A 15,437-nucleotide genomic window follows, 5' to 3' on the forward strand; every position below is an offset into this window, starting at 1 on the left:
ATCGTGCTGTGCAACACGAAAAAAAGGGGCAAATCGTGTTGGTGAACACGAATCAATAGATTAAAAATCGTGTTGGTGAACACGAAATGCCGTGAGACTGGGTTGTAAATGCACATGGCAACAGGGAAAAGTATTACTATTATGCAGTGGGGTTTCTATATGTACAAAAGTGGTGGGGCACAAAAAACGTAGATGTCTATATATAAGCTTCTGCAGTGAGGTTCATGGCTGGCGAGGCACTGGCACTGACTCTTCAGGTTTACAAATATTATATTTTGACCTAAATCAAAATATAATATTATTTTCAAAAGCTTTTTTAGTCTGATGCTTCAATTAATTGTAAACAGACAGTTCAACAGAAGGATACCGAAACAATGTAATTTTTGTAATGTAAACAAAAATCTCTATTACTTTTTTGTAAAAGTCCTCCTTATCTTCTTGTAGTTTCAGAAGTCTATCATAACTCTAAATGATGGATTTATGATTAGAAAATGATAAAAGTAGGGTAGACATGTGGATATTATCCGGCTGAACAAAACGTACATTTATCTAACAGCTACGTTTCCCACAGATCTTATTTCGAGCTATTTTCTAAAATCCTATGGAGAAATCTCATTGCTTTTTTGTGGAGGGAAGCCATGCGCAGCTTACTTCCTGGTTTTAGGACGCGTCCCTCGTCTCCTCTTCACACACCACACTTTTCGCGGCACACGTACTTACAGCCAATCAGCTCTGAATGATGTGAGATGACGTATGGTGGGGATGGCAGCACTATGCCCCTATGGTCATTATTTGTTTGCCACACACATTAAATAGGAAAATACTCTGAGCATGCGCAGTGTAGTTTTTGCAGTCACCGTTCACTTCGACAGTGAGAGGGAGGGGCAGGATCGGGTTCTGTCCCACATGGCTCTAAACAGCTCAATAGGCACACACTGTAGACACTAATTAGAAGAACACATACTAAAACAGCAATGTACAGACGAATCAGATGATTAAACATGATCTTAAAATATATTTTATATATATTTTAATTTATTATTTGCATTTTGTTGTAATCATTATTTTAATACTTTCTGCTGACACTAGGTGGGGCTGTGCTAATTCTATTGTTAGCATTAGCATGATAGCGCTATTATTGGTTTGGATGCACATCCGGTAGCTGTAGTAGGTCAACTTTAGCTTTTATTGCGAGGTCTGTCGATAGCTACATGGTTCAGTTTATGTTGTAAAACAAAAAGTCACAAATAAATCAAATCGGTAATGCATAACTCACCGGCATCAAATGAGCTCCGCGCGTTCAGCGACTCGTCCTGCAACACAATCGATAAGAGAGAAAGCGAGTTCACCATGGATCCAAAACCACTCGTCGGTCTGTCTCCGAGGACCGAGTCTAGCAAGTCAAAATGTGGACTTGTTTTCGGACGACCGCTGCCACTCCGTCCGAGGTCTCGCTTTTGGTCCCGATAATCCTTCTTGACTTTTTTCAATTTGTTGCCAATCTGTTCAACATTGCAAATGAGATTCTATCTCAATGCTTTTATCTGGTTAAATAAATGTTAAATAAAAAATAAAAAGTACGGTCAAAACCAGCGGTTGCCACCTCTTGCTGCAATTGTTGTAAAATTGCTTTGGACCGCGTGCTCCCCTCCAGCTTCCTCTATACCTCTTCGGAAGACCAGATTCCCAGTAGGTAGCTGGTCTCTTCAGTGGACCACTGCTGCTTGTTAAGTTTTAGGTTTTCCATCGTTGTGTACAAACTGGATAAAACACAGGCTTTTTGTTGTTGTTAGAGGTTGATCCCGCCCCTGCCCCCACCTCCGCCGTAAGCATTGTGACGTACTGTATGCGGTGCTTGCTTTCTTGACCGACAACTTTTTGGTGCTTGAACTGAACCGGATTCCGGAGCTTAGAGGCGGCTCCACTGCGGTGTGAACAAGAAAAAACGGTGCTTTTCAAGCTCCAGCTCCGAACCGGCCCTGGAACCGCGTTGGTGTGAAAGGGGCATAAGCTAGTAATTTGACTCTAATTGACCTGAACAGGTTCCCTATTCTAAAGTTGCCACCTCTTCACACTTTGTAAATACATTATAGCACACAACTACTGAAATTAACCTTAACAGTACATGAACAAAGCACACAAATATCTGTTTTATTAATGAACCACTAAAGAGAGGTTCAGACCGGTTCAAACACATAACAAAACATGTAAAGTTTCTCGAAGGCTGAGAACACATATGCAGCCTGTACTTTTTAAATAAAAACAGATTTTTAACAGAGTTTATGTAGTTGTGATCATACTGTGTGACCTGCTTGTATGTACTTACACACTAGGTGTACTGTTCTCTCTATGTGTTGTACTGTCTCAGTGTGAACATAGATTAAACAGCCAGCCAAACTCTTTTGAGAGCCAGCAAATAAGTCAATAAAGGAGCAGCCGCTCCTTTATTGACTTATTTGCAGTCCACTGAAATTATACAAGTGAAACTATACAAAAATAAGTTACAAGGCACTTAATGATCTCAAACATGCAAGTGTAACATACACAGATTAACACATAGGACCGCTAAGTGTAAACAAGGTAAGTATAGCTAATGCTAGCTGTGCAATAAGCATGTATACAGGCTAGTATGACTAACGCTAGCGTGAATGCTAACGCATTTTCTCATTGTGTTTAAAGATCTCCAAATGTCATCACATAAACACAATACATGTTACTAATCCTTACGGCCCCTACACACGGCGGCGTGGTTACATCCTCAAGTAGGAATAGTGCTACCCTCTCACCCCATTCTGATTTTCTTTGCCAGTCAGCACCATGTTGTTTCCCTCAGAGTGGCAGCTACTTTTAGTTTTAGATCTTGAAGATGGACAGGGATAATAAAAAACTGAGATAAATATAAAGGATCATAATTTCACACGTTCTGCACACACACTACACATATACAAAAATTGCTTTAAATCCTTGAGCTGAGGGAAGCAGTAGTCTATAGCCTAATAACTTAAAGGAGGGTTTTCATTCTGTGATTTCACACATGACATGTCCTATACGCTTTAGTGTGTCCTCATTTAATGTAACTACTACCTTTGTATTTTCCTCTTTGCTGCTTCTATCAGTGCTTTTTATTTCTGTTTAAGAATCTTAAATCAGCCATATTATACTAATTTCAGGTTCATATTTGTATTTAGTTGTGGTCTGTTGTGATTGGTCAACCGCCTACATTACATCTCACTTGAGAGAAACTCCCTCTGGAGGGAACACAGGGATTTTAGCCGTTGCAGACAGACCATTCACATGCACAGAAACTGTATAACACACTACAGGAAAGGGAAAACTCAAAATAGCAGAGTAAAGCCCTTAAATATCTCTATACAGCCAAACCTCTCAAAGTGAAAAGGCACCCAAAAGAAGTACTTTGTTGAGTAAAAGGTCTTCAGCTGTATAAGAGTACATCCCCAGACCTGCCACCTGGAGAATTGTACTGAATTATCTGTTGTTTATTGTGCTTCATTTCATTCAGATGGAGTATTATTTTTAAACCAAACAGTTTTTTGTAAGAACAGTGAAAGCTATAAAAATAGTATAATTAAAACACAAGAAGTCAGACGTGCACTGTGTGAGAGGCACAAACCGGCTTGGCAGAGTCACCTAAACCTCATAGGAAAGATTATGGCATTTACAAAGAGGGAAAGGAGAAGAAACCACAGATGTCGTGAAAAAAAGAGGGTTTATCCTTGAGGTTACCGCTTCTACGTAAATGATGGTGGGCAGCAGGTGAAAGGAACACTGAGCCTCTGATCTGAATACACAGGAATCCATAAAGAGTGCACACTCATGTCTGAGGACGCACACTGTGTGTTCTCCAATGACACATGTGCACAAACATGCAACATTAAGATGACAGACACTGATTTCTTTCATCAGCATGGACGTTAGCTCTCCCTCTAAATCAGCGGTGCGGCTGTGGAGACTTGTTTTGTCAGAGTAAACAGTCTAAATAAAACCCTTTTCCTCTGGTTGGATGAGTCCTTCCCCCCTGCGTGTCTCTGAGGGGAGGCTTTCATCAGAGCTGCACCACCCACATGCAGCTTACCGACCCCTCGACCTCACACTAACAATCTCTGCAGGCTGTTAGGAGTGTGTGTGTGTGTGTGTGTGTGTGTGTGTGTGTGTGTGTGTGTGTGTGTGTGTGTGTGTGTGTGTGTGTGTGTGTGTGTGTGTGCGTGCGTGCGTGTGTGTGCGTGTGTGTGTGTGTGTGTGCGTGTGTGTGTGTGTGTGTGTGTGTGTGTGTGTGTGTGTGTGTGTGTGTGTGTGTGTGTGTGTGTGTGTGTGTGTGTGTGTGTGTGTGTGTGTATGTGTGTTGCTGTGTGCATGTGTGTGTGTGTGGGGGGGGGGTTCTGATGGATTTCCCGCTCTGCAGACCCTGTTTCCACTTTCTCTTGGAAACTCCTTCCAGACCTCGACCGAGTTTTTGAGCCAGTTTTTTTATGTTGATGACTTTGTCTGAAGAATGACTGCAACTTTTTCAATCCTACAGTAGCAGTTTTGGGTTTTTTTCGGGAAGTGTGGACAGGTCCACAGCTGATATGCATTTCTGACTCAAACTATTTTAAGGAATATTTTGCGTTTATAGGATATGTGTCTTTCCGCTTTCTTGTTTTATCTCATGCTACTTCCTATGTATATACTTTACTTATTCCTTTTTCATTTCATTTGTAACATTAAGTAATTCACACTATTTTATATCTCTCTTTTTTAGTGTTTTTTTTTAGGATATTGTACTGTTTGAAGAGGCTGGGATTTAAGATTTTAATTCTTAACAACTGCGCTGTAGATATTGTGCATCTGACAAATAAGCCTCTTAATCTTAAAAATGTCTTTCTCACTTCCCAGAGATCCAAACTGTATCCATTCCCCCAGAGTGTCGTCGCATATATTACGTTTATAATGCTGAAAATGCAAGGGATTCCATCAGTGGGTCCTAGGCGATAGACAGAGCCTTAAGATATCAATCTAAAAGAAAATATCTGTGTTGAGATGCGTCTTTGACAGTTTCTAGCACTCAAAAACCAGAGTAAGAGCAGGGGAAATATTCTCTCCTACCGAATGTCCTGTTAAGCTCTGTTGGTTTGAAAGGAATTCCCAGCACAAGTAGGATGGTAGCGAGTACAAAAGACTAAAGAATCATGGGGCTGTTGTTTACGAACAGACACAGAGACAGGTGGAGAGATGAGAGGTCAGCCATCGTGTGGTGCTGAGGCCATGAATGGAAGGTGTTGATGCTAATAAATCCAGATTAACCCTGCAGAGCGATCCCACTTTTACACTGATGGTATGCCAGACAAATTGTTGCTATGACTGGCCAGCAGCCAGAGAGATTGTAGACATGCTGAGATGTTCTTCTGTGAAAACCTTGGCCTGATGAGGTGAGACAGGCAGCCAGGGAAAGCTCTGCAGACACAATGGAGCCGAGCCAAGGTGGAGTAGTGTGAACCGCTGACAGTCAAACACAAACGAAAATGTTAGTAGGACACGGAGGCTCTGTTTGGTTAGCTAGCGGTTGTGGGATCCAGGCCAAACTTTCCTTTTGTGGACTGCAGGGAGATAAGCAGTAGTTTGAGCAGCATTTAAAGGGTGTCATTTGCAGGAACATCTAATGAAAGTGGGACAGACTTTTACTGCAGGTGGATCACACCTTCCAGTGAACACAAAACTCTCCGGTTGTTCATTTTCTGTCTGATCTAAATAGATGTATCTCCTGTGTTTAAGGTTGGAAATAAAGAGTTGTTCCACGATACTATTTATAGTTCCTTAAATGTTTTTATCTGTACAAAAAAATGTGCAACTTGCTCACAGTGTATTTACCTTGTGTTTAGAGTTCATGAAAGAATTACAAATCACCTTTGAGAAAACATGGATTATTTTAGTCCTAGCACATGGGGTAATGGTGCATCTGCCTCTGGTGTCTGAAATGATGATAAACACAGCAAAAAACCATCCCTTTATATACATTGCTAACTATTCATAACCCCAGAAGAACTGTGTCCTGTCAGTGTGTTTCTATATCTCAACCGGGCACTAGATGTCCTCCTTGGTACAATTTATTCTGGGAAGTAGTTTTTCTTGTGATACTGTATAACTAATTCTGAGATATTCTATTCACAAATGTATCAAGCTTTTAGGACTGCGCAGACTGTGCTTCACTGCCATCTCCCAGGAAGTAAAGGGATTTGCTTTTCTCACTGCATGTTTAATAAGAGCAAAGCAATGCAAGGTCTCTGAGTTCTTTAAAGGAATGGTCCACTCATTAGATAATTAATCAAAACTTCAGTATTTAGTGAAACGTTATGTTTAAACCATACCCTGAAGAAATCAGCGATATTCCCCGGTAAATAATGATTTTATAGCTCTTTTTTTATCAAGACCTGTATATTCCGTCTGGCCGCCGCCATGTTTGCCATTTTCAGTAGTCACATGATGGTCGTGACGTCATCCATGCGTTCACTTTGTCAACACACGGAAACATGGTGGGGTATTTCAGTTCGGACTCGTCAGCAGAGGAACAAGTTTTGACCAATGTGAAGAGATTGGATGGGGGAATTCAGCCATACATATCAGTATGACAATACGACACCCTCTGTCCTAAGACCCTCACATCGTACAAGGAAAAACTTCCGAAGAAAACCCACAGTTTAAAGGGAACATGGGAGAAACCTCAGGGAGAGCAACAGAGGAGGGATCCCTCTCCCAGGACGGACAGACGTGCAATAGATGCCGTGTATAAATTGAAAAGATAATACATTTGCAACATAGGTAGTCCAAATGTTTGGAAATGCATGTGTGTATAATGGGAAGATGATATAAGATACTCTATGTATGCATGTAGTACCACCCTTGCTAGCGATTCCCTCTCTAGTTTAGCATACTCAGCTTCGTTGTCCCTGGCCATAGAATCACGATTTTATGGGGCCGGAAAAACTGGGGGGAAATACACACTAGCCGGTACTACGCTATATGGAAAGGCCACCAAAAACTGTGGAAATAAACATGACAGCTTATTATTAAATTCACTCGCAAAAAAAATAACTAATGCTTGTTTCCCTAGTGTCTTGTCCTGTCACATTAATGCATTCGTTATTATAATTCAATTACATATTAAATGTATTATTTTGAGATGTTAAGCATATTCAAATAATAATACTGTTGCACTTTCACCTAAGTAAGATTTGGATAGCAGGACTTTTAATTGTAACAAAGTATTTCTACACCTATGGTAATACTACTTTTACTTAAGTAGATCCCACTGCAGTCAGCATGTCGTTGTGTCCCTGGGCGAGACACTTCACCCCAAACTGCTCCTGTGGGGACTGTCCACAGAAAGGAGTGTATGTAAGTCGCTTTGGATAAAAGCATCTAACAAGTGACAACTAATGTAGAATAAAAATACTGGCACACACTTACGCAAGGAAACAAACGTATTTACACACTTATTTTTACACTCAACCCTTCTACCTGTCAATCTGTCGTTCCCTGACAAGCAACACCTATGAACCGATCACTCTATCACTGAACCGTGAGACTGGGCTTCTCCCTTGGACCTGAAGAAGGGCAGTTTTTCCAGGTAGGTCAGGGCCTTGCAGGTCACCACACCTTTGTATGTCTGCAACAGAGAGCATACCCCCCCCTTCAGTCCCAGATCTGCCCAAACTGTATCCAGCGCATGGCCTTCCATTCCTGCAGAGCTGAACAGGTAGCGGTAGCAGCAGGCGTTGTAGTGGATGTGTTTCTCCCCTGAGAACCTGGCACTGTGGGTCGGTGTCACCCCGGCCTTCTGAGCACAAACACCCACAAAAACATCCGCCGGCACCGGAGCACGGACTGCAGCTGATGCTATGTACACTTTCCGGACCACATCCTGGGACAGAACATAAGCCGCCCCGTCACAATACTCGGGCAGGTACTTGTTAGGGTAAAGAGCTGGAGGTAGGTAGCCAGGACTGTTAAGGTTCCTATCAGGGGAGTCTCTCTGGATCACCCGTCCTAAGTAAAGGTCCTCAGGGTGCCTGTGCAGCCCGAGTAAGTAGCCTCCAATGGCAGGGATGTTCACAAATACAGAGTCCTTTGTCAGCAAGACAAAACGTGCAACAGGACAGAAGGCGATCACCCAGCGGAGGGCCAGGATTGTCCTCTCTGTTGGGCCCCGGAGGGACGAATCAGCCACATCATGACCGTGCACCAGATCCCCATGGAGCTCAGACTCTATCATAAGAGCCTCCTGTGCAGAGAAAGTCTCAGTCCATCCTAAGAAGAAGAGTGTCCGCACTGGGAAGCCTTGAGTGAGTGTTTGGGTTCCCCACGTCCTCCGGACTGCATCCCTCTGGGTGACATTAGCGGGGGAGCTGAAGACGAGGGTGAGAAGGAAGAGGTCTGAGTTTCTGCAGGCGTCTGGGTTAGCGATAGGGTAGGCCTGGGACACGTTCTCCCTGGCTTTACTCAGGTCTAATTTCCTTGCTTTCTCTCTCACGTCAACAACCAGGCCATCAGTGTAAACCCCCGGCGTGGGCTGCAGGAGGTACTCCTCCACAAAGTCCGCCCCAAACAACAGGGCATGGAAGAGGAGGACGTTGAAGAGGAGGAAACACCACTGGTGGGTTCGCAGCCTGCACAGAGAACACTGCAGCAGAAAAACACAGAGTATGAATCACCAATCAAACAGACATTATGATGAATAGGATGCAGATAATAACACTATACCTGCATGACACCTGCCTTGTTGTTCCTCTGTGTGTATCAGCTGTCAGTGGACTCCCACTGCAGTCAGTTCAACAACAATACTGCTGACAGACAGAGTTTCCACTTTCATGAAACTCTAGCAGCATGTAACCCTGCCCCCTGAGTCACATGCTTCATCAAGAGGAGTGTGTCCTGCATCATGCATGAAGCTTTAATGATACCCAGAATGAGTTTGATCCACAAGGATGTTAAATATTCAAACCAGACATGTTTTAAGCACATAGGACGTACAGATCAGAACCTGTTAAGCCCGAGAGACCCAGGTACTGGGGCAGGAAACAGTGTCTGAGGGCATGTTCATTTAATAAACTATGAATGTTTTATATCCATGTAACGGGAAGAAACTCATCTAACTGATCATTTTAATTTTTTTTCTCAAAAAAACCCCCACAATGCTAATGCTGAGCCTCTGAATTAGCAACGAGCGAAAAATGCTAACAGATTACTGCACCGAAATTCACTCACAAAACCTTATTATTTATCTTTGCTGCACATCCAACCCATCGTTTCACATCATGAGGTGACACAAAATCGAAGGGTACCCTCATTATCACTCAATTATACGAACTCGCGGAGATAATAACAAGAACAGACATCAAAACATGTGGCGCTAGGTAGCTAAAAACGCTAACATGGCTCACCTGTGTCCAGTGTGCGAACTATACCACGGTAACCTGGGGAGCTGGGATTTTTTTTTTTGCGGGGGGGGGGGGGGGGGGGGGGTAAATGTTCATCCGCGCATTAATAGCAACAGCACAGACATAGGCCTATTATAAAGAGAAGATCTGTTGCACACGGGGTGGTGCCACAGGTCTACATTTACATGAAACGTCCCGATGGATCATGTTCATGTCAACAGATTTCCCGAGCATGTATGGGCTACGCAAACTTCAATCAAAATCATATCAGTATTTTAGAGAGCTCCCTCCAAATTTCACAAACCTTGTTCCCAGGGGAGCTCATGTCACCACTAGGGGAGCTATAGCTCCCCCTGCTCCCCTCCAGTTCGCACCCTGCCTGTGTCGTAGTCTGGTCAAAAGTGGCCTTCAATGACATTAAAACGATAAAAATGCTGCTGAAGTTAGTCCATAGGTTAATCCAATGTGTCTGTATCCCTTTGAATCATTTCTGATAATCCATAAGCAATAAACCTGCATTTCCGTTTCTAGAAGTCAGAGCTAGAGACAGCTTCACTCTGGAGCAAAACTGGGTGTGCGAAGCCCACACCTTTTTGTTTTTGACTGTGTGTGAGTGGGGAGATTCCCCTTCGATTCTATTGGCTCTAACGGTCAGAAAGAGATGTCAACCACCAAAATCGACAAATGGGTTCCAGAGAAACGGTAAAACCCCATTTCCACCCAAATCACCTCAGAGGTGGAGTTTGTTTTGCTAGACCTCTCTAAAAAGGTAAAATGTCACTTGTTTTGCATCAATCTTGATACAGGGTACTTATTATATGTTGTACTTTGGATTCCTAAAGCTTTTAGTCTACCTTACCATCATCCAAGGGTAGTTTTCACTATAAGTAAAAAGAAAATCAGCATCCATCGCCTACAGTTTGCAGCATTGGGTTTCACCGCACTCCCGGAGTTCGCCGCTTGGCTCTGATAGGCCAGAAGTCGGTTTGATTGCATTCGGGCTCGATTGCTTATCCTGTCTGAGTAGCCCGAATGATGTTGCATCGCAATTTTGGACATCGAATTTTAAACACCGACATTTTTGATGTCACCGAAATTGTACATTTGAATTTTTTTCACTTGAATTTTTGGGATCTGAATTTCACTATTCTAATTGTTTTAACTTGAATTGTTACATTTTTATTTCACATAGGTAAATTCGGAGCAAAAAAATTCCGATACATGATTTTCAAAGTAATTATTTTCAATGCTATAAATTCGGTATCTGATCAAATTCAAATACTTCTGTCTCTTGTTTGCTTCCATACACATACACACTGCGCATGTGTGAGTGGCAATAACTCTCCTTACCAGCAGGCGCCGGTAGTGTGTATTCGTCATTCAAAAGAGGCAACCGGAAGACTGCGTGATACAAACTTCAGCTCTCTGAAGCAAAAATAAACTATTTAAGCATTGTGGCTGGCAACCTTAAAGTACTGCTGCTACCACATTCATTACATTACATTACATGTTACTTGACACTTGTATCCAAAGCGACTTACACACTCAATACTGTGGACAATCTCCACAGGAGCAATTTGGGGTGAAGTGTCTTGCCCAGGGACACAACGACATACTGACTGCAGTGGGGTTTGAACCTGTGCCCCCCTGTTCCGAACACCAATGCACTATTCGGCTGCACCACACGCCTCCCATTCAATGCATCAGTAATTATAATCCAAGATTATAAAAAGTGGTTTATTATCAAATGTAGAACTGTACAATGTAAACAATCAACTAAAAATACAATAAGATAAAAATAGTAAGTAATACAATAAAAAAATGTGTTACCACATCCTCATGCACTGATCCGCTAAGCTGAACAGCCAATCAGAGTGATTTATTGTGCGGACAGCCTCCGATTCAACATGGTGAATCGGCCGCGGAAGGTGTCGGCACGGCTGAAAAGACACGACGGTGCGGGACAAACCAATCTGAGTTGGGCGACAGGACGCTCATCAACGGCCAGACATCTATTGATGGCCGAAATCGGCTTGGTGTGTCAGGGCCTTAAATGGCCAGACCCAGAATCAGCACTTTAGCAAGGCAAGGCAAGGCAAGGCAAGGCAAGGCAATTTATATAGCACCGTTCAACACAAGGCAATTCAAAGTGCTTTACAAAAAACGAAAGACATTAAGAAAATGGCATTTAAAATCAGTCATTAAAAATAAAAGATAATAAAAGAAACATTAAAAGAAAAAATACATGGATAAAAGTTACAGTGCAGTTTAAGATGTGAATAGAAAGAAAAGTTTAAAAGTAGTCAGAGTTGCAGCGGACCTGCAGTTTTCTGGGAGTTTGTTCCAGATATTTGGAGCATAATAACTAAACGCTACTTTTCCATGTTTAGTTCTGACTCTGGGGACAGAAAGCTGACCAGTCCCTGAAGACCTGAGAGATCTGGGTGGTTCATAATTTAGCAGTAGGTCAGAAATGTATTTTGGGCCTAAACCATTCAAAGCTTTATAAACCAGCAGCAGTATTTTGAAATCTATTCTTTGACACACAGGAAGCAACATGAGTGATGTGATACACTTTCTTAGTGTTAGTGAGGACTCGAGCAGCAGCGTTCTGAATTAGCTGCAGCTTTCTAATATATATTTTTAGTGAGACTTGTAAAGACACCATTACAGTAGTCGAGTCTACTGAAGATAAAAGCATGGACAACTTTTTCCAAATCCTGCTCTGACATTAGTCTTTTAATCCTAGATATATTCTTTAGGTGATAGTAGGCTGATTTAGTAACTGTTTTAATGTGACTGTTGAAACTCAGGTCAGAGTCCATGACTACACCTAGATTTCTGGCTTTATCTGTTGTTTTGAACATTGCAGACTGAAGCTCAGCGCTAACTTGTATACGTTCTGCCTTGGCTCCAAAAACCATTACCTCAGTTTTATCTTTGTTTAATTGGAGAAAGTTCTGACACATCCAGTCATTGATTTGTTCAATGCACTTACTCAGTGTTTGAATTGGAGCATAGTCTCCTGGTGAAATTGTTACGTAAATGTGTGTGTCATCCGCATAGCTATGGTAACTTATTTTGTTGTTTTTCATTATCTGAGCCAGTGGTAGCATGTAGATGTTAAAGAGAAGAGGCCCCAAGATGGAGCCTTGAGGTACCCCACATGTCATATTTGTCAACTCAGATGTGTATTTACCAATAGAAACAAAGTTTTTTCTGTCCTTTAAGTAGGATTCAAACCAATTTAGAACTGTTTCCGAAAGTCCCACCCAGTGTTCTAGTCGGTCAGTAATATGTTGTGGTCAACAGTGTCAAACGCAGCACTGAGATCTAATAATACTAACACTGAAGTTCTGCCACTGTCTGTGTTTAAGTGGATGTCATTGAAGACCTTTACAAGAGCAGTCTCAGTGCTGTGGTTTGGACGAAAGCCTGACAATGATTTTACCTAGAAATGGCAGGTTTGATATGGGCCTGTAATTGTTCATTACTGAAGCATCGAGATTATTCTTTTTTAAGAGCGGTTTAATGACTGCAGTTTTCAGGGCCTGTGGAAAAATACCTGAGTGAAGAGATATGTTTACTATATGAAGTAGATCTGAGGCCATGCAACGAAAAACATCTTTGAAAAATCCTGTTGGAATAATATCAAGGCAGCAGGAGGAGGATTTCAGATGTTGAATAATGTCCTCTAGGTTTTTATCATTAATCTGATGGAATTGTGTCATGGTGTTTGAATTGATATTAGGTGGACATAGGGACAACACATTTGCTGTACCTGATGCAGAGGCACTGACTGCTTGTCTTATTTTCTGAATGTTGTCAGTGAAGAAGGCAAAATCATTGCACGCCCTGGTGGATAGAAATTCAGAGGCTACTGACACTGGGGGGTTAGTTAGTCTGTCGACGGTAGCAAACAAGGCACGTGCATTGTTTTTGTTTTTGGTAATGATGTCAGAGAAAGACTGTCGTGTGTTTTTCAATTCCAAATTATAAAGACCAAGTCTCTCTTTATAGATTTCAAAGTGAACCTGGAGATTTGTTTTTCACCACCTACGTTCAGCTTTTCGACACTCTCTTTGTTCTGCTCTCACGGTCATGGCCTTTCTCCATGGAGATATTTTCTTGCCAGACACTTCCTTTACCTTAGTTGGAGCAATAGCATCTATAACATTTTTAATTTTTGAATTAAAATGATCTACTAGCTCATTTACTGATATGTTAGCAGGGGCAAGTGTGGAAGAAAAATTCTGAGTAAACATTTCCCTAGTATTTTCAGTTAAATATCGCTTTGTGGTTACCTCTTTTTGAAAAAAATTGTGAACAGAAATAGAGCTCTCAAAGAACACACAGGAATGATCAGAGAGTGCAACATCAGTCACCACAACCTTATAATTAAGTCCAGAGTGTGCCCCTTATTGTGCGTGGGCTCCGTCACATGCTGAGTCAGTCCATAGTTATCAAGAACACAAAACAGTTCTTTAGCCCCTCTGTCCTGGGGGTTGTCAACATGGATGTTAAAATCACCAACAATGACTAGACGGTCAAAGTCAATACACACTATAGACAGCAGTTCAGTAAAGTCATCAAAAAAGCTTGCACAGTATTTGGGTGGTCTATAGATATTTCGGAACAGAGCTCGAGAGGAGCATTTCAGCTGAAGGGCCACATATTCAAAAGAAGCAAAGTTCCTGTGAAGCTGACAATTGAGCGGCCCGACCAAGCAAGGAGACAGAGGCAGAACGTCCAAAAATACAACCCAGTGTGGGCATTTATTCAAATCATAAGCACATGATTCACAGCCTCAATTGCTGTTCCCCTGAACACAGTCAGCAGCCACAAGGATCTCACCCACACTACCAGCCTCAAAAGAGACAGGGCAACAGACCCTAAATACACACACTAATCAGCAATTCGACACAGGTGGGGGGGAGGAGACAACACAGGGCACCAGGTGCACACAATCAACAGCCACAGACATGGGGGAAGGGGAACACTTTTAACATGAAACCAGGAAACAGAGACAGACAAACTTACATAAATTACATTCCTGTGCAATGTTTTTAGTGCTATATTACCCGTAACGGAGGCCGAGATCTATGGGCCCAGAGATCACCTCCGTTACATTTCCTTACCCCTCTCCCCAGGAAATAGGTCTTAGGAATCTTGGCTTCCTCAGGGGGGGCCGTGAAGTCGAAAAGTAGTAGTAGTAGAACCTTTATTTATCCAGGAAAATCAATTAAGAACAAATTCTTATTTACAATGATGACCTGACAGGAGGCAAAGGCTTCCTGAGGGGATGGGGTTTGGGAGGGAAAAAAAAAAAAAAGACAGACTCCGGGCGCTACAGAACAGAAAAAGAAGCTTCTCTTTCTTCCTCTCCATGCGCTCCTGCTGGTTCTGCGGTCTGACGCGCTCTCTCTCCTGACGGACCTTCTCGGTTATCTTTGCCATCCGCATGTTGCGCTTCAGTTTTTCCCGCTTCTTCCTGCGTCGGAGGTGCCGGTAAATGTGGAACTCCCCGCTGCCTATATTCCTGTGCAATGTTTTTAGTGCTATATTACCCATAACGGAGGCCGAGATCTATGGGCCCAGAGATCACCTCCGTTACAGTTCCCATAAGATGTCTTCCTGCATTGAATGGAATCATTGAACAAAATAGCAACTCCACCCCCTTTCTTATGCATTCTTTCCTGACTCATAAAACTAAAGTTGGGAGGGGTTGATTCGATAAGAACAGCTGCACTGTTATTTTGTTCAATCCAAGTTTCCGTTAAAAACATAAAATCAAGATTGTGCTCAGTGATAAAATCATTGATTAAAAATGTTTTTCCTGCCAGAGACCTGACATTTAATAAAGCTAGTTTAAGTTTGTTAGATACACTATCGGTAAGATTTTTTGTGACAAGCTGTGGCTGACATGGAATCACTGCTAAATGTGATAAACTCACACAAACGTTTGAGCACTTCCTGTTTCTAAGCTGATTCACCGCTCTTAATCTG

General features: G+C 42.2%; 1 protein-coding gene across 1 annotated transcript; it reads right to left on the minus strand.

The window, feature by feature from the left end:
- Positions 1 to 7,555: 7,555 nt before the first annotated feature.
- Positions 7,556 to 15,002, minus strand: LOC117455899 (beta-1,3-galactosyltransferase 9). The gene is made up of 2 exons (XM_034095530.1): positions 14,868 to 15,002; positions 7,556 to 8,674 (listed from the first exon to the last, which is right to left on the minus strand). The coding sequence occupies exons 1-2, from the start codon at positions 15,000 to 15,002 to the stop codon at positions 7,556 to 7,558; spliced, it is 1,254 nt and encodes a 417-aa protein (XP_033951421.1).
- Positions 15,003 to 15,437: the final 435 nt, after the last annotated feature.

Source organism: Pseudochaenichthys georgianus, chromosome 12, assembly GCF_902827115.2.
Source record: "Pseudochaenichthys georgianus chromosome 12, fPseGeo1.2, whole genome shotgun sequence".
In the NCBI taxonomy this organism is placed as follows: domain Eukaryota; kingdom Metazoa; phylum Chordata; class Actinopteri; order Perciformes; family Channichthyidae; genus Pseudochaenichthys; species Pseudochaenichthys georgianus.